This window comes from Rhipicephalus microplus, unplaced genomic scaffold, assembly GCF_043290135.1.
Source record: "Rhipicephalus microplus isolate Deutch F79 unplaced genomic scaffold, USDA_Rmic scaffold_23, whole genome shotgun sequence".
NCBI lineage: Eukaryota > Metazoa > Arthropoda > Arachnida > Ixodida > Ixodidae > Rhipicephalus > Rhipicephalus microplus.
Window position 1 is genome coordinate 2,840,834 of NW_027464596.1, and position 19,373 is coordinate 2,860,206.

Here is a 19,373-nt window from a genome sequence, read left to right on the forward strand (position 1 = left end):
AGTCGGCGACGGGAATGACAGCAGGTCGGTTCGTTCCGTACGCAAGCAGAGACAGTGAAGAGATCAGAGACGTGAGAAAACAAAACAACTTTACTCTAGTGATATTGCAGCAACACGGGATCTAATACAACACCTCAATACAACTAACAAAATACATCGACACTTGATAAAACTAAAGAATTATATAACAGAAACAATAAATCAGCTTACGAGAGAGAACTATTACAAACTACACAACTAACAAGAATAGAATGACGGGGGAGAAAGTTCGAAGATATAAACAGGTGAAGGCATACGTGTGATGACCGGCAGCGTTGTGTCCCCGACGATCGGATGCGAGAAGTCGAAGAGAGTTCTGGCACGACTGCGATGTCGGCGGTGTTGCAACGCTGGTGGCTCCGGGAGGCTAGTGCTTGCAGGTGACTTCGAGCAGGTTGAGCTAACTCGAGGCGAAGTCCCGATGTCTACGTTGCAGACGTTAATATCGCGTGACAACTAGACGAACGGCTAAGTTTAGGTGGCCAGCCGATACAGAGCCACACTAAAAACTTCTAGAAGAGATGCTTGTTGATCTGTTTCTACACCATCTTGGTCAGCGACTAGTCTGCCTAGCAGGGCAAAATCCTGCGCTTAAATCCCCTCGTGTCTCCTCGCTCTCTTCCTTGGGGACAAGAGACCTCTACATGGGTCCAATCATGTGCGTTTAATTGATAGAAACTCCGCCCCAAAAATATTTTGACCCCACCCCTTTTTAATTGGGAGAGGGCCCGCAACTAGCGAGAGTGACAACCTGTCGGGTTGTTGTCATACGGCTTGGCCACCAGAGCGTTTCTCACACTTTTCCCCGTGGGAACGGTCAAACGTTTGGCTCTCAGCCGTTGTGTCTCGTAGTCTAATCCTTGTTCGGGGTATACCGCGGCCTTCTACGACCTTGCAGACGCCGCCACAGTTACAAAAGGATTAACCGTCGGCGGCGACGTTCTAAGAAGAGCACCCCATTTTGCACTTCTCGGCTCCCTTTCATGCGCCGCCGTTTCTCACGGTCAGTCGGGGAGTACGGCGCCCGTTAATTGCCGTGACGCGGTGTCGCCAAAAATGGCCGTCCGTGACACAGGTGCATTGTAAAAAAATTCACTGCTGATTGCGCAGTATGCAAAGAAGGTCAAAAATAAAAAAGGACACTTTGACACGAAATTGGGCAATAATCGAACCAAACTATAAAAGTGCAAATAACAATCTTTGCAGATGGAGCACGTTAAACATAAAGTGGAAGGTAATTATAAGCATTTTATTAGACATCACTGAAAAAAAACAGTTATAAATTTGAAAGAAACATTAGGAATATTTTAAGACATATATGAGTTTTCATCGACTAGTTTGATTAGGGATAGGTATGGATTGCCCAACAAAAGTATTTCATAATCTATAGTATCAGTACTGTAGCTGATCCTTGGTCTTGGTCCAGTCAGTGAAATATCACTCAAGTCTTATGGCACTTGTTTTGTTTTATATTTGTTTTAGAAGGTGGTATAAGTGTGTTTCTTTCCCGGAAAATTATTGTTCGAAGAAAATATTTATACAACTGTGGGACTGGTAGTACGTTTAGTGTTTCCTCTTGAATTCCTCTTTCCCTTCCCTGAAATTAGGCTTGTTATTCTTCTTCCAGCTTTCGCTGTGACTACGTGTGCTGTGCTGCGCACTGCGTATTGGTGAACGCGCAATATCACAATGTGACATTGAACATTGACCACTGACACAAGGTTGCGATATTTCATTCTGTAAGACTTACACTTTCCCGAACTACTTTTTTTCAAGAACTTCAAACAAATGGAAGCACCTCCTAGCTTTGGGTGGAAATGAACTTTGCGTGCTTTCATGGCTGCTTTTTTGCACTGGTTATACAGACTTTATTTCGCTTTGTGACTTTTCTCTCCTATGACTTACCCGCATTGCTTTTTTTGGGGGAAGGGGGGGTAGGCGCGTCTTTTCGGTGCAGTTGCACGGCTTTAATGAAACGTTATCGTATCACTTGTAACCACGCGATAAAGTGTTGTTTGTAGTTACAATGCATAGAGCGTAACCACGACAATGCGACCAATCTTGTCTAACACGAATCACCGCAGAAAATAATCATGGCCCTTGAAGTGGGCGTTGTTTTTTCCGCGTTCTTTTCGAAACGTACATGAACTTTAATATGTCACCTGGTTACGTTTCAGAACTCACATCGATGTAGTTCTTGAGGGGCTCCGGAATGGGTCCGTTGGCAGTGCTCAACGACCAATCATGAGTGAAGTCTAGTGGCCAACCAAATTCTTGGTGCTGTTGCCTGATGCTTTTCATCTTGTGCAGCGGGACCCTGCAAAAATGTTGAGGGAGTCGCGTTTTAAAAGAATAGACTCAGGGAATAATTGGTAGCGAATAATTCAGAACAGCAGCGCAAAGAAGCACACGCACGGCGACAGATCAAGATGGGACATAGCGCCAGATAGCGCAGTGTCCCGTCTTGGTTTGTCACCGCCTGTTTGCTTCTCTGCGCTACTCTTCTGAGTCATGTTTCATTTACTGTAATCACCGTCATTAGCTTGCAGGAAAGCAGAGGATATTATTTATGAGTGACAAAACATCCACGGAATGGCTACCGTTTTGTCAGTGTTAAGATAGTTTTTGGGGTCTAACTTCCCAAAACTACCATATCATTTTGGGAGACAACGCTGTGGAGGGCTGCGGAAACTTCTACCACGTGTGGTTCTTTGCTGTGTGCCTAAATCTAAGAATGTGGGCCTTGAGCGTTATCGCCTACACTGTAAATTCGGTCGGAATTCTCGGAATTGGTTCCCCGGACTTTCGGTTTAGCAGATGATCACCATAAACACTAGACACCACAGCGTGGATCATATAGCCAGTAAATTATTTGTTCTACTACTCTTAGACGGTTTAAATGGTGAGTGTTAGGGATTTGTTTTATCGAAATTGCATTGGCGTCGAACGAAGCAAAGAAACTCATTTTAAAAGCATAAAAATTATCAAGGTATATCCGATGCTGTGGTTCACTGGTATTGTCTAGATAGCAGGATAACGATTTTTACTGCTTCTGCCGGATGTCTCATTTCGTTGGGGCACACGATAAAGCACAAGATTTTGGAATGGTGTGGACTCGTGTTGATCATTGAGCAGTGCTACCGACAGTGCTACGAACAGTATGAAATGCTGATAACACTGGGGGGCATTTTGCTTCACGTAGCGTGTCAGCAACCACTGTGCTTTTCCGGAGTATGAACGACATGATTGCTTCTAGGTATTACATTGCATTTAAACCAGGTCAACAGCTTGCTTGGTGGAGTATTTTGCCTATGTGCTCATACACTCTGGCTGTCCAACATATTCGGATATGTTGCATCTGCTGAGTGCTTGCCAATGAATACTTTTTACGTTAGAACTGCAATACAGAAGAAAAAAGAGGCCTCTCACTCGCATAGTTCCACTTGAATTTTTTGTCGAAAAATTCTTTCTCTAGTTATTTTTTCGCGTATCATTAGGCCGTATTGCAACTAAGCAACCGCTCTCAACTGATGTCAACCTGGGTAACTTGGGCACAGTTTAACGCTCTACAACCATCATCGCCTTCATCATCATCATCAGCCTCACTATGCCCACTGAAAAAAAAAAAGCCTCTCCCGTGATCCGTGAACCAGCCTGGTCTTGTACGTTCTGCTGCCACGTTATGCTGCGAACTTTTTAATCTCGTCGGCCAACCTAACTTTTTGTCTGCCCCTCGTGCGTTTTGCCTTCTCGGGGAATTTAGTCAGTTACCCTAGATGACCAGTGGTTATCCTGCTTACGCGTTGCGTGCCTGGCCAGTGTCCATTTCTTCTTTGTTTGAACTATGATATCCCTAACCCCGGTTTGTTCCCTGACCCACTCTGCACTCTTCTTGTTTCCTAAGGTTATGCTTAACATTTTCCTTTGCGTCGCTCGCTGCGTCGTGCTGAATCTAAGCTCAACTATCGTTACAACCGTCCAGATTTTTTTCTCCGCAGCGAAGTACCGGCACGATACAGCTGTTATACACCTTCCTCTTCAAGGTTAGTAATAGATTACCGTACATGATTTGCGAATGCTTGCTGAATGTGATCCACCCCGTCCTTATTCTTTTGGTTATTTCCCTCTCATGATTAGGCTCCGTGGTGACTACCTGTCCTAAGTAGGCATAATCCTTTACAACTTCCAGCGTCTCATCACACATCGCCAATCGCTGTTTTCTTTCGAGACTGTTGCGCATCACCTTAGTCTTATGCATATTCATTTTGAGAATTGCTCTTCTGCTTTCCGTTTCCATTTCAGTAATCATAAGCTGTGATTCGTCCCCTTAGTTACCAATCAATGCAAAGTCATCATTGAATCACAGGTTACTAAAATACTCTTGAATAACTTTTATCTCTAACTCTTCCAAATCTAGGGCCCTGACAGCCTCCTGTAAACACGCGGGGAATATCATTGTAGGGATAGTATGTCCCTGCCTTACACCTTTCTATATTTGGAATATATCGTTTTCTTTACGGAGAACTATGGTGGGGTGAATCTGCTGTAGATTTCCTCTAGTATCTTTATGTAGAGCTCATCGATGGCCTGATTCCATAGTGCCTGCATCACTGCTGATGTACATCATCACTCAATCACTCCCACATTTTACATTACCATTACTCTTCACGCATGCCATTTTCTTGTAGACGAAGAATACGACTACAATATATGTGAAAGATGTAGGCACTTGCAGTGCAAGTTTAGTTCTTTACCAGTTTTCTCGACCATTTCTCTGCGTCTCTCTTCCTCTATTATCATTTTCCCGCAGGTACGGAGTAAGCTCTTACTGCGAACACATATAAAGGTTAAATACTAGATTTACTCTGCCTATGCATCTATGCCCTTCCATGTGCTGTCATCATAGACCACATGTGTCAGTCATGACCTATTATGAGCTTCAGCAGCGCTCCAAAATGGCCGTACATCGCCTACCACTGGTGAGCTATCAGACCTCACATTCATAGCTACGGGTCTTCAATGGGTCTGATGAACTAAGCAATGAACATTTATGGAGTTAGGTGTTGCGTTACTTATACTGCTTCACGCATACCTTGGGTTGCTTTAGCATTTTGCACAATATGTACCACTACCTTTAATATATTCGCTGCGAGACTGATAGTGATGCGCAAGCATGCTGAAGTCCACTGCAATTAATACCCCGACAAGAAAAATGTGTAGCTTTTCTACCGACAGGAGAGATGGATTTTGAATTACGAAATGAAGTGTTGGCGTTTCTTGCTAGAAAATGATCTGTGAAAACCTCAGCACACTCAAGTTTTCCTGAATATTGATTTTAAGTGGAATACACAGAATAGCAAAAATATAAGGACGCATTATTTTCAATACGTTGGGCACCCAGTGGCAACTTAACATCTTGGCAAGGAATGTCCTTCTTTCTGACGGGTATCGTCTCACCTTATCAATGCCGATGAGGCTCCAAAGAGCCCGATGCAGACACCCAGTGTAAGCAGCCTTCGTATCATCTTGCTCAGATGTGCTCAACGTAGTACGGTGAGCAATCGACTTCGGAAAAATCGGCCTGTTTATCTGTCTTTTAAGGGAGCCGACCGCTAGATAAACCCGTCACGTGAATGGCGGGGCTGCTGTTATCTTCGCCTCGTAGCTCTCGATTTTGTCTTCGTTCTGATTTTTTAGTTCTGAGAACGGCGTAGCAAGGTGGGGGAGTTCAGTAACATATATCGTGGCAATAATGTGAACATTCTACGTTGCGGTAAAGAGCCCGGATTGTTACACTGCACAAAATAAGGCGAAATATGGAAAGCATTACAAAGTGAAAACAACGAGGGAGATGGACCATATTGAAGCTTACGCCTGATATATTGGTTGATATGTCTCACTCAAATGCGTGATAGCCCTGCGCATCGCCACTGTCCACAAACAGTTATACGTCATTCTCTGTCGTTTCAGAATGGTTGACACCGAGAAGAAATTCAAACTTCTCACACGGATAATGTTGAACAATATACATTGTACCAGCTCGCCTATTTTCTATAGAGATTTGGTTATTGAGACAGCGTCAGTAGACTCAGAGCACCATGCTGCGTGCTGTACATTTTTGTTGGTGCGCTATACCTATATTGTTCGATTAATTTGCAGAATTTCATCTATCCATCCATCCATTTAATGTGACACAAAATGCTAGTCGTAACGTTTTGGTCAATTTTTGACAATCCGGCAATGACACGGTTAGGCATGGTAATTTGTTTATATTCCTACAGGCCAAGTTTTGCGCATATTCATACAACATTTAATATTATGTGGGGTTTTAATCCCCCGAAACCCCACATGCTTATGAGAGATGCCGTAGTGGCGGGCTTCAGACATTTTTGACTTGCACTGATATCGCGGTCTACGGGCCTCTACCGTTTGGCCTCCATCGTAATGCTACGGCCGCGATGAGGATCGAACTCACGACCTTTGGGTCAGTAGCTGAGCATCTTTTTGCACCGAGGCTGCCTGCGCGGATAATCAGTCTCCCTCTCGTGCCCCTCTCCAAACTCGATGAAGTTCCAATGTGCAGATTTTGATTGATATGTGGGGTTTACCGTCCCAAAACCCCCATTTGATTATGAGAGGCGCTTTATTGGGTGGCTGTGAAAATTTCGACCACCTGGAGTTCTTTAACGTGCCCCCAAATCTGAGCACATGGGCCTACAACATTTCCGCCTCTATTGGAAAGTGCGCCGATTTTTAAAGCAATTCTATGAGTGTCTGGCAGAGAAAGCACTTGCTTCAACCGAAACAGATCGTGGTGTTCACAACTAAATTTTTCGTTAGCGATTCCTGTGAAAATATTGTGACGGAGCGAGGTCTTGGCTTACAGGACAGCGTCCACCGAGAATCGGCAGCCGAACAAGATGTCTGAGTTGCCTCTCGTGCAAGCGCCTAACGCACAGGCGTCTTCTTCATCTTCGCTAAGTGACACGCTTGCTCCTGTCGATGATGCACCGTAACATCACTCCCCTGCGGCGGAAGCGCCGTCACGGCGCTTAGTACGGCGGCGACGAACGAGGAGGGTGATACGGTTTCAGTCTGGAAACGTGTACAACGTCTGTCTGGAGTGAGGTGGTCGAAAAGGCATTGTTTAGGGGTGCGATCTCGTAGCTCACGTCACTAAGTTGTTGTAACACTTTGTAGGGGCCATGGTAGTGTGATAGTAGCTTCTCTGATAAGCCGACTTGGCGGTTTGGTGTCCAGAGAAGTACCAGAGACCCCGGCGAGAAGTGCACGCTTTGGTGGCGACTGTCATAGCGGTCTTTTTGCTGCGCTTGCGACAAGTGCAGCCGATCACGGGCAAGCTGACGGGCTGCATGGGCTCGAGAAACGACATCGCTGGCGTACTCAGTAGACAAGGGGGCAGCCGAAGGAAGGAGCGTGTCAAATGGTAATGCTGGATGTCGGCCAAATAGCAAATAAAACGGCGAATAGCTAGCTGTGTCGTGCCGTGAAGAATTGTACGCGAACGTGACAAAGGGGAGTGCTTTGTCCCAGTCACGGTGATCTGGCGAAACGTACATTGACAGCATCTGCGTCAGCGTTCGGTTCAGACGCTCGGTCAATCCATTTGTCTGTGGATGATAAGCGGTGGTAAGCTTGTGCTCAGTGGAGCAGGCGCGGAGAATGTCATCCACAACACGTGAAAGAAAGTACCTTCCTCGATCAGTAAGCAGCTGCCGCGGAGCGCCGTGATGAAGAATGACTTCATACAAGAGAAAGTCAGCGACGTCAGTGGAACAGCTTGTCGGCAGTGCTTTAGTGATGGCAAAGCGTGTGGCGTAGTCTGTGGCGACTGCAACCCATTTATTTCCGGAGGTGGACGTAGGAAACGGGCCCAACAGATCAAGGCCAACACGGAAGAATAGTTCCGTCGGTATGTCAATGGGCTGTAGGAGGCCAGACGGTAGCACAGAGGGGCGCTTGCGGCGTTGGCAGCGGTCGCAAGCAGTGACGTAGCGAACCACAGAACGATACAGTCCGGGCCAGAAAAAGCGACGTCGCACACGATCGTAGGTACGAGAGACGCCTAGGTGACCGGCTGTAGGTACGTCATGTAGTTGTTCGAGAACGCTGGTACGCAGGTGATGGGGAAGCACGAGTAGTAATTCCGGGCCATCAGCGTTGAAGCTGCGACGGTACAGAATGTTGTCGTGCAGTTTGAACAGGCGAATGGAAGGGTCTGTTGGAGCAGAGGTCAGACGCTCGATAATGGAGAGTAACGACGGGTCACGTCGTTGTTCGGTGGAGATATCACCGAAAGCGTGGATGGAGAGAACGCAGGGGTCTGAATCAAGGTCTGTCAAGTCGGGCGTTTCAACCGGATAACGTGACAAACAGTCTGCGTCTGTGTGGAGGCGTCCCGACTTGTAGTGGACCATGAATGAGTATTCTTGCAGACGGAGCGCCCAGCGACCAAGACGTCCAGATGGGTCCTTTAGCGATGACAGCCAGCAAAGAGCGTGATGGTCCGTAACAACGGAAAAAGTTCGGCCATACAGGTAAGGCCTGAATTTCGCCACGGCCCACACTAAAGCTAGGCATTCACGCTCAGTGATGGAGAACTTCCGTTCGGCAGGTGAAAGAAGACGACTGGCGTAAGCAATCACGCGGTCCTTCCCGTGCTGTCGTTGGCCAAGGACCGCTCCAATTCCATGGCCACTGGCATCGGTTCGAAGCTCTGTAGGTGATGCTGGGTCGAAATGGGCCAGTATTGGTGGCGTAGTCAGCAGATGGATAAGAGCCGAAAAGGCGTCCGCTTGCTCTATACCCCATGCGAAGGGAACGTCCTTCTTTAAGAGATCAGTAAGCGGTCGTGCGATGTCGGCGAAGTTGCGGACAAATCGACGAAAATAGGAACATAGCCCTACAAAACTTCGGACGTCCTTGGTTGAGCGTGGTTCAGTAAATTTTTGTACTGCTCGCACCTTTTCAGGATCTGGTTGAACACCATCGGCACTGACAAGGTGGCCGAGTATGGTGATTTGGCGACGTCCGAAATGGCATTTTGCAGAATTGAGCTGGAGAGCAGCTCTTCGAAAAACATCCAGAACGGCTGACAGACGTGTTATATGGCTGTCAAAGGTGGGTGAAAAGACGATGACATCGTCTAAATAACATAAGCAGATGGACCACTTATATCCTCGGAGAAGGGAGTCCATCATGCGCTCGAAAGTTGCCGGCGCATTACACAGTCCAAACGGCATGACTATGAACTGGTAGAGGCCGTCGGGCGTAACGAAAGCGGTTTTTTCACGATCCATGGGGTCGACAGAAATTTGCCAATAGCCGGATCGAAGGTCGATAGACGAAAAGTATTGGGCACCATGGAGGCAATCGAGGGCGTCATCAATCCGAGGCAAAGGGTAGACATCTTTGTGGGTCACTTTGTTTAAATGGGGATAGTCCACGCAAAAGCGCCAGCTGCCATCTTTCTTCTCAACGAGCACGACTGGGGAGGCCCAGGGGCTGGATGAGGGTTCTATTACGTCTTTAGTAATCATTTTATCCACTTCATTTTGAATTACTTGGCGTTCCTTGTGAGATACGCGATATGAACGCCGCCGTATAGGACTGGCATTACCAGTGTTGATCCGGTGAGTCACTGCAGTTGTTTGGCTGAGAGGGCGGTGGTCAAAGACGAAAACGTCTCTATATGATATTAGCAGACTACGGAGGCTGGCAGCTTGCACTGCAGTGAGGTCGGGAGCAATCATCTTGTTAATGTCATCTGCAGGCAGAGTGTAATTGCGGCCAAGACAGGGGGATGTAGTATCGGTGTCCAAACCAGTAACGTTGCAGCTGTCAAGTGGAGATAGGGTGGCCAAAGACATGTCTTGCGGAATAACTTGAGTCAAGAGACTCACGTTGAGTAGTGGTATAACCACTGTATTATTAGCGACGGCGACAACAGTGTGAGCAAGGGCGACGTCTCGGGCCATCAGTACGTCGACTATAGGAGTGACGAGGTAGTCACCGTCGGGCACATGACGTGAGCACGACAAAGTGACATATGTAGCAGCTTGCGGAGGCAAGCGAACGTGGTGACGAGAGCGTAAACGGGGAGAATAGTCTGCTGGAAAATCGGCAAACTGCGGCAGTTCAAGCTGAAGAGCACCAGTGGCACAATCAATGAGCGCAGAATGACGTGACAGGAAGTCCAAACCAAGTATTAGGTCATGAGGACACATTTCAATGACGGCAAACTGAACTAATGTAGGATGACCGGCAATGGACACACGGGCCGTGCACATCCCTTGAACATCAGGGGTCCTCCCATCAGCGACACGAAGTTTGTGGGAAGCGGCAGGCGTGAGCACTTTATGTAGGCGTCGGCGAAGGTTCGCGCTCATTACAGAAATGTGCGCTCCAGTATCTATAAGGGCAGAAATAGGCACACCGTCAACAGCAACGTCTAACAAATTTTGTCTCGTCGGAAGCGTCAAGAGAGGATTTGATGTTACGGTGCATCATCGACAGGAGCAGATGCAGACGCCGTAATCTCCGTCATCGTTGTGGAATGACCCTTCAAACGTCGGCCGCTGCGAAGTTCCGTTGCGAGGCGGTTACCCAGCACCTCCACCAAATGTGACGGAGCGAGGTCTTGGCTTACAGGACAGCGTCCACCGAGAATCGGAAGCCGAACAAGATGTCTGAGTTGCCTCTCGTGCAAGCGCCTAACGCACAGGCGTCTTCTTCATCTTCGCTAAGTGCCACGCTTGCTCCTGTCGATGATGCACCGTAACAATATTGTAGCGAATGCCCCTGAGCAGAGGGCCGATGAAAGACGGGAGTTTTCTCATGCGTTTGACTGAAGAACCAAAGAGAAAATCTATTCGATATGGCATTTTCAGCGTGCATTTGAAATCAAGCGAACGGTGTTCCTCTTGTATTTTTGAAATTGTTTTGGTTGCAAGAATGCTGCAAAAATAACTCATTGTGGACTTTGCACACATCGAGCCCTGCATGTGAGAAAAAGTGATTTTCATGTGAGAAAAAGTGATTTTTTATTTTATCTCACTAACACCGCAAATATGCAGTGGAACGGAATCTCGCCCCGTTATGAGATAATGATGTTGAACACAATATTTCTTGCGTCATTTTACTTACGATAGTGTTTCGGTTTACGCCACATTCGCGACACACTTTATGAGGCTGTCACATTTATAAACAATTTGAAATGTCGACATCACTGAGATGAACGATCCTATTTACAAGAAAACAATAAACGATGTTAGCGAAGCGCAAGCAAAAAGGCAGTTCAGCATTCACCACGAGAGACAAGGTGAAGGATAATGTGAGCTCATGCTAGAAGAGAGGTGTGTAAACAGTCAAGCAGTATTGTCAACCACGTTTGATTGTTACCTGGTTGGGCGTTTGGATGGGAAGCTGGTGTAGATTTTTCGAGCTGCTTACGTGAAGGTTGGCCATTTCCGTCACCAGGTTCGCCCATTTATTCCGAAGCCTATGCAGTGTTTCAAGTGCCAGAAGATTGGCCACGTGAAGGGCGTTTGAAGAAATTCCGCAGTGTGCCCCCGATGCGCTGAACACCACTCAGCAGACGACTGTAATGCAACTACGTTGAAATGCCCCAACTGCCAAAGAGCTCACAGTGCTTCCTCAAAGGAGTGTCCTCAGATTAAGAAAGAGATTTATATCTGAGGCAAATGGTGCGAGACAACTCGACTGACAGAGAAGCTGCGCAAAAAGTAAGGCGAAGGCGCCGTCATCGTCGAAGGTCCTCACGAAGGACAGTGGAAAATCTGACGAGAAAGTCAGAAACTCAAGTGAAATCGACAGGCGCGGCTCCTAGCGCGGCAAACATCTGCTCTGAAAGAGAAGATGCTGGAAGATCTCTCTCTTCAAAGGAATGGCCACCCCTTCAGCCTAGACGATCTGTTGAGCCTCAGCAGAAGCCGCCTACACGACCTGTTTAGCCTCAACAGAAGCCGCCTCAAGAACAAGCACAAAATGCTGCAACGGCCGGGAAGCCAGATCATCGCATGATGATGATGCTAAGGTCATTAGTGGACACCATTCGCATGTTGTTAAGCGACATGAATACACCGTCAGCCAAAAGTGCCCTTCAAGTACTGGACGTGCTTAGTCCAGTGCTAGCAGCCCTAGAGTAGACCATGGCTAACCCACCACTGTCTTTCAGGGATGAGGTTCGTAAAACAGCAATAGTGCAGTGGAATGCCAGGGGACTGAGATCGCGCATTGGTGACTTTCGTCGATTTGTGTACGTCAATATTTTTCCCGTAATCGTCATCTGTGTGCCGAACTTATCGAGTGCAATACGACTCTCGGGATACGAACCGTTTATGTCGTCTAGTGTTACTGAAAGCAGCAAGGTTCTGGTGTGCATTCACCGAGACCTCACTTACATCCTTCAACCTGTACCACCTCATGACGGAAACCAATACGTATGCTTAAGAGTGAAAAAGAGGAGGCTCAACGTCACTGTGATTGGCGCATACCTATCACCATCAAGCCGTTTCAATCAAAAAAGACTACGAGACATCCTAGCATTAACTTCTGACCTGTGTGTTATCATTGGGGATTTTAACGCTCATCATACATTATGGGGAAGTCAGAATACCAACATGAAGGGCAGAAGCTTGGTGTCTTTTGCCTCCGACAACCAACTTTGGTTACTGAACGATGGCAGTCCTACATTTTTACGTGGCTCCACATACAGTAGCTGTCTCGACTTGGCTTTTGTTTCGCGTAGCCTAGTGAAACATACTGAATGGTTCACGGATATAGAAACGCACGGGAGTGATCACATTCCAACACACGCGAAGATCAGAGGATTGTCGCCTCCTAAAGTGCGCGACATGGTTAAAAGAGTGGACTGGAAAAAATTTCAGGCTCGTATGGAAGACCAATGCCAAGAACACATATACGATTTACAAGAGGCCATCAAGAGCACTGTAAAAGAGACTGTGTGTACGATCCCATGTCCTGTAAGAATCATGGATATCGACATAGAGCTGGAGCGGCTTCGAGCCTTGCGACGACGAGCTGAAAGAAGGTACCGGCGCACGAAGGACATAGTAGATTTACGGACTGCTAGACGTATGAGAAGAAGATCAAACGTCGGTTGGAGAAGCTAGAATTCCAACGCTGGATTACTTTCTGCGAGTCACTCGACCACTCGACCCTCGTAAGCCTTTATCGCAGATATGGAGGACGATTAGAGGTTTGCGGTCATCGCCCATTCAGAAGTCACCATTCAAGGCCTTAGCCTTTCACCAAAATCGACCAGATGTGGACGTTGCTGAAGAGTTCTGTGCCGGATTATCAGGGCAAACTACAGCCATCAGCAGCTCACCACTTTCGAGCAGTTGTCCGCCACCACGTGATTCCTGTATGGACATCCAGTTCACCATTCAGGAGCTCAAAGCAGCACTCGCTTCATGCAAACGTACCTCCGCACCAGTACCTGACGGAATCTCCTACAGAGCCCTGTGTCATCTGGGTGAGCGCGCGAGAATAGCTCTACTTCAGCTATATAATGATTGTTGGCTAGAGGGCACTGTCCCCTTAAGTTGGAAAACTAGTCGTCTAGTACCATTACTAAAACCTGGCAAATCACCATTGTAACTCTCCTCCTATCGCCCGATCGCATTGGCTAGTTGCGTGGGTAAAGTGATGGAGAGAATGATTCTCGGCCGACTCGAGTGGTACTTGGAGTATCATGAGATCTACCCAAATGCCATGGCTAGCTTTCGACGTGGTCGATCATCGATCGATAGCGTCATCGACCTAATCACGTACGTTGAACACGAGAAAGGCCATAAGCTTCTTTGCGCCTCTCTGTTCCTTGACGTCAAAGGAGCCTATGATAACTTTACACATGAAGCCGTCTTTACGGCTCTAGAAGAGATTGGAGTGGGTGGCAGAATTTTAAATGGATACGCAGTTATCTCCAAATGCGATCCTATTTTGTGAGTACAGAGTCTGGGAACACGTCTACACATTTCAGTTGTCGTGGCGTCCCTCAAGGTGGTGTACTGAGTCCCGTGCTATTCAATATGACACTAATCGCTCTCCATACGCACCTACCAAACAATATTTATCTATCAACATACGATGATGACATCTGCATCTGGACATCTGCGGTGACTCGCCTGCAGTTACGAGCGAGAATACAGAGAGCTGCTACTGCAACTGCTTTGTATCTACGCAATCAAGGCCTGAAATTTGTCTCCAGAAAGTGCACTCTTCTGGCATTTACGCGCAGACCCATGTCGAATTACCGAGTGTCAATTAACGGTCAAAATATACCATATCGTCGATCTCACGAATTTCTGGGTGTCATAGTCGACACAGACATATCATGGAGCCCTCATGTGTCGTATTTGAAAAAGCGATTGACAGGCATATGTCATATTTTCAAGTTTCTCGCTAGAAAAACTTGGGGAATGCAGCCTAATGCTATGTTACGACTGTACAGGGTGCTTTTCCTTGGCTTTTTACGATACAGTCTGCCTGCATCATCAAACGCCAGCGAAACAAGTCGACGCATGATACCAATCGTTCAGACACAGGCACTTCGAATATGTCTAGGTCTGCCTCAGGGTGCCTCAACAATGGCGACTATAGCTATAGCCAAAGACCACCTCGTGCAGACCCTTATTGAAATTGAAGCTTTGAGGGCACACATAAGGCATGTGGGCCGGACTCCCCATCACCACCTAGTCTCTCTACCAGTGAATAGACCTCATACTTCCTTTTGTCGAACAAACCCTACACATGATGACTCCCTACTAACTGGTTTTACGCCCGCGGCGAGTCCTTCAATTCCTCCATGGTGCCTCAAACAGCCAGTAATCAACCTGACAATACCAGGCATCCAGAAAAAACGATATTTCTCAATATCAGCCCTCAAGCAGCTCCCCTTACTTCTGCTGTACGAGAAGTACCAAGACTGCACCCACGTCTACACCGACGGCTCTGTCCTGTTAACTGCGGCGGTCGTTATTCCAACGCACGCCCCAACCATTATTCAGGACAGCTCATGCAACCACAACAATGGCAGCAGAGCTTGCAGCGCTTCGCAGAGCGCTGCGTTTCATTAACGACCAAAGCACGCAACGGTGGACAATTTTCTGTGACTGCAAGGCGCCACTGCAGTCACTTCTGTCAAATCTACGCCGTGGTCCACACGAGCAGTTGGTATTTGAAACAGCAGATATGCTACACCATATAACAGAAAAAGGGCACCACGTTATATTTCAGTGGTTGCCAAGTCACTGTGGAATTATCGGTAACGAACGAGCTGATCAAGCTGCCCGTTCAGCCCATACATAAGACAACGACCAGTCAATACCTCTCTCAAGGACGGACGCTGCTAGGAGGCTCCGCATGCTTGCTCGCCAACGCTCCATGGCTCTTTGGAATGAGCCTCTCTTTACGCATGCAAGATTACGATCCCTTGATCCAACGTTAAGCATGCAGCTTCCAACAAAAATTCGACGAGATGACGCTACTGCTCTGTGCAGACTATGGTTGGGAGTCGCGTTTACCCGTGCGTACGCGTTCCGCATAGGTATGGCCGACACCGCCGACTGTGCACACTGCGGAGATGAAGAAACAATTCGACATATTCTGTGTGACTGCCCGAAATACAACCTGGAAAGACAACACCTTTCTAATAAGCTAAACAGGTTGGATGACCAGCCGCTGTCAGAAGAAAGTATACTGCGCCATCGTCATGACTCATCGTCACAGAAGAAAGCCGTGCAAGCGCTACTGGGCTTCTTACGAACTACTGGCCTGTCGGAACGCCTCTGAGTGAACTGATTTTGTGTGTGCGTGTGTGTCGGTGTTTTTCTCTTATTTATTTTTTAACTCTCCCTTTCTCTTTCAACCCCCTATTCCCCAACCCCAGTGTAGGGTAGCATACCGGATACTAGCATCTGGTTAACCTCCCTGCCTTCCTTTTTTCTCGTTTCTCTCTCTCTCTCTCTTGAGCTGCGACGCCGACAAAACATTGTCTGAGCTTAACTGCGCAACAAGCCTAATTTGTTGGCATATTTGGAAACATTCAAAAAGACCCAATGGTGTAGCGGCTACACTACAGAGCTCTCATTACCCGATCATCGCTCACATTAAGTGATTCGAGTAATGTTGAGGGTGCATCACTTTGTGTGGCCGGTTTTAATCACTTACATAAAATTTGTGAGCAGAATTACAAAGTTCATTCTTGCACCATGTTATTGTTTTAAGTCAGAGAACCGGCACTACTGCGTTCACTTAAATTCACTCTCACTAGAAAGCCAAGTACTCAATTCATAAATCCGTAGCTGTTCGCGGATAACGATGCCTGAATACATTCGGTACTCCAATTTGTTGTCAAGAGCACGCTTTGCCAGTGAACTTACCGTCACATTCGTTCGCAAATAATGCCAAGAACGAGTACTCAGCCTTGCTTGGCAAAAATTTGATGATCACTCTGTCTGCTGTTCTGGTACTGAATAAACAATTTGAAACGAAACCCCCCTTCTCTTGAAAGCAGCACAGCGCCAAGATTCCTGGCAGTATAACTGTTCATTGTTGCCTACATATTCCAGGCGAATAAATAAAACCCTCAAAAGATGTGCCCGGAACTCGTGTAGTGCATTTTTGTGAACAGCAAAGCGGCACTGTGGACGATCATGAAACAAATACACATGTGTATGAGTGGGTTCCTTCGTTGCGTGATCGATTTTCATAACATTAATTTTTACGTGATAGCGTTAAAGAACTCTTTTCGGGGAAATCCCACTGTCAGTGGCGCTGTCATTGGTTGTGAGAGAAAAACAAATTTTGAGTCGCAACTGAATACTCAGAAAATATTCACATCAAAGAAATAATCAAAGCTTCAACCCGAGTAAGCATTGAACTCAGGCCGGCTGCTTCGCTCAAAAGTGCTGCATTCTTATTCTTATGTTACAGACATACTTACACATGCATAAGTGCCACACATCAGCCACAAGCATGTGTAGCACACGTTGCAACACTTCGTGCACTTTAGCTGTTTCAGGGCATCTAAAATGCGAAGTATTGCACCATGACTCCCTTTGTGCTCCAGTGATTTGGTGAGTTGCTTAACGTTTATGACACAAACTGCGCGTCAACCAATCCTGCTTAGTGCTGAGTGTTTTGTATATTCATACGTAACCTGCATGTGCATGCAACATCTGCAAGCATGAGGGATTCATATAGGACGCTATTTCCTTGAATAGGCAGAAAATGAATACCGTAAGCGTTGCTTGGTAGCTTTGTGCCCAACATCCCAACAAAACATAACGACGCGACAATCAATAAAACATGTTTTGTTCTTTCGCAATACATCCAAACATGGTATGATGCCTTGATAACTCAAAAATCAGTTTACTCCCCCAGGCACGAACCTTCGTCCTTAATCGAGTTTAGCTTTCACAGGTAGTGTGTCCGTGTGAAGTTTAAAGAAAAATGTTCTAGCCCCAGATGCCACTAACACATTTCAACGCGTTTCAGGACAACACTTCGTGATCCCTTCACATAAATGGTTCCGACGATCGGGCGCAAAAAGTTGTGTGCAGCAGGTCTTGCAATAGGCACTTCCTGCGCATGCACGTTGCTTCGAAGCCACACAGACAAAAAAAGCACACACAATATATATATATATATATATATATATATATATATATATATATATATATATATATATATATATATATATATATATATATATGTGTGTGTGTGTGTGTGGGCGGGGGGTGAAGGAAAGAGTCTCCTGAAAGCTCGTAATACAGCGTGGCAAAGCATAGAATTGCGCCAGGTGTAAATACTTTTGAACTACGCAACAAATAGGTACATTTTTACAGGCGTGTCGATTCCAAAGAGTTCGAACATACGGTCGCTTGTCGCTTTACGAAGTGTGTAGCGAACCCTATGACTGATTAGCAAAAGGGATAATTATGATGTAGTAGGACACATTGCAGTATGTAATGTAGGATAAATTGAACCGGCTAACGGTTCACGCACAGTCATTTGTTTCTTTACAACATGGTTGATGCAAGCAGTGAGAATTGTAGCGAGAATGCCTATTGAGAAGGAGATGCGAACGATACCCGATAGCGCTATCGCAGTCTACCCTTGAAGGTGAAGTTCAAGCGCCCTTCAAATTTTCCCTTGCCTTTCCGTTCTAAAGGCACGAATGAGGAACTCTTTCGGTCTTCTGAAGTACGTGAAATACAAGTATTCTCCTGGCGGTAGCATTAACAGACTGTGCATGTGCACCCGTGAGAACCTATTCACCTGGTTTCTGCGAAGTAAAGTCAACTCATTCGCTTGTAGCCCAGCCGCGGTGGTCTAGTGACTAAGGTACTCGGCTGCTGACCCGCAGGTCGCGGGATCAAATCCCGGCTGCGGCGGCTGCATTTCCGATGGAGGCGGAAATGTTGTAGGCCCGTGTGCTCAGATTTGGGCGCACGTTAAAGAACCACAGGTGGTCGAAATTTCCGGAGCCCTCCACTACGGTGTCTCTCATAATCATATCGTGGTTTTGGGACGTTAAACCCCACATATCAATCATCATTCGCTTGTAATTCATAGCTTGTAAGGTGTTCTTTGGCGAACTGCGCTTAAAAGCGATGCACACATTCTACGTAAGCTCAAACTGTCAAGTCAGATGTCAATGGAGAGGCAATGAATATTTGCCCAAATAATCAATCCTTATATACGCGCAGAAATCGGAAAGTTCCTAACAGTCGACAAGTATAACTTAGTAGTCTACTTTTAAATCATGAGTTTTAAGCATTCTTTATCAGCTATCTTTTTTTAATCTTCTTGAAAGCATCGCCTTGTGCAAGGTGATTCGTGGTATAAATGGAGCTGCATAGGTACAGGACTGCCGCCATCGCTAGGGGCCGATCGATACAAATGCACATTGTATTACATGCCTTGAGAGCTCACATCAATATCACTCGAGTTGATTGCCGCCACGTTGTGAGACTTGGTTCAGAAATGCCGTAAGCATCAAACTACGCAAATACCTCAAGCTATTTTGCCAACTTTCCATCACGCTTCAGCCCGCATCAACATCAGTTCCCCCTTGTTTTATTCATCCTATAATGCACCTAAGCGTACCAGAAATCAGGAAAATCCCTGAGCTATCATCACATCTCTGGACACACCTATATCTGCTTCTACTGCCTCACGTGGCCTATGCACTGGCGAAGTGCATCGGCCGCGTAAATATTTGCACTGACGACTCAAGGACTACCCGGTGTTTACCCATAGCA

The 19,373-nt window shown here is 46.6% G+C and overlaps 1 protein-coding gene across 1 annotated transcript in view; it reads right to left on the reverse strand.

Moving 5' to 3' along the window:
* The window catches only part of LOC119169345 (cathepsin D), a 51,447-nt gene extending 45,831 nt beyond the window's left edge, over positions 1-5,616 (reverse strand). Inside the window, exons 1-2 of the mRNA XM_037420453.2 lie at positions 5,497-5,616; positions 2,224-2,356 (exon numbers count right to left, since the gene is read on the reverse strand). Coding sequence (XP_037276350.2) covers positions 2,224-2,356; positions 5,497-5,564 — 201 coding nt within the window. The 5' untranslated portion in view covers positions 5,565-5,616. The remainder of the gene's footprint in view (positions 1-2,223; positions 2,357-5,496) is intronic.
* Positions 5,617-19,373: the final 13,757 nt, after the last annotated feature.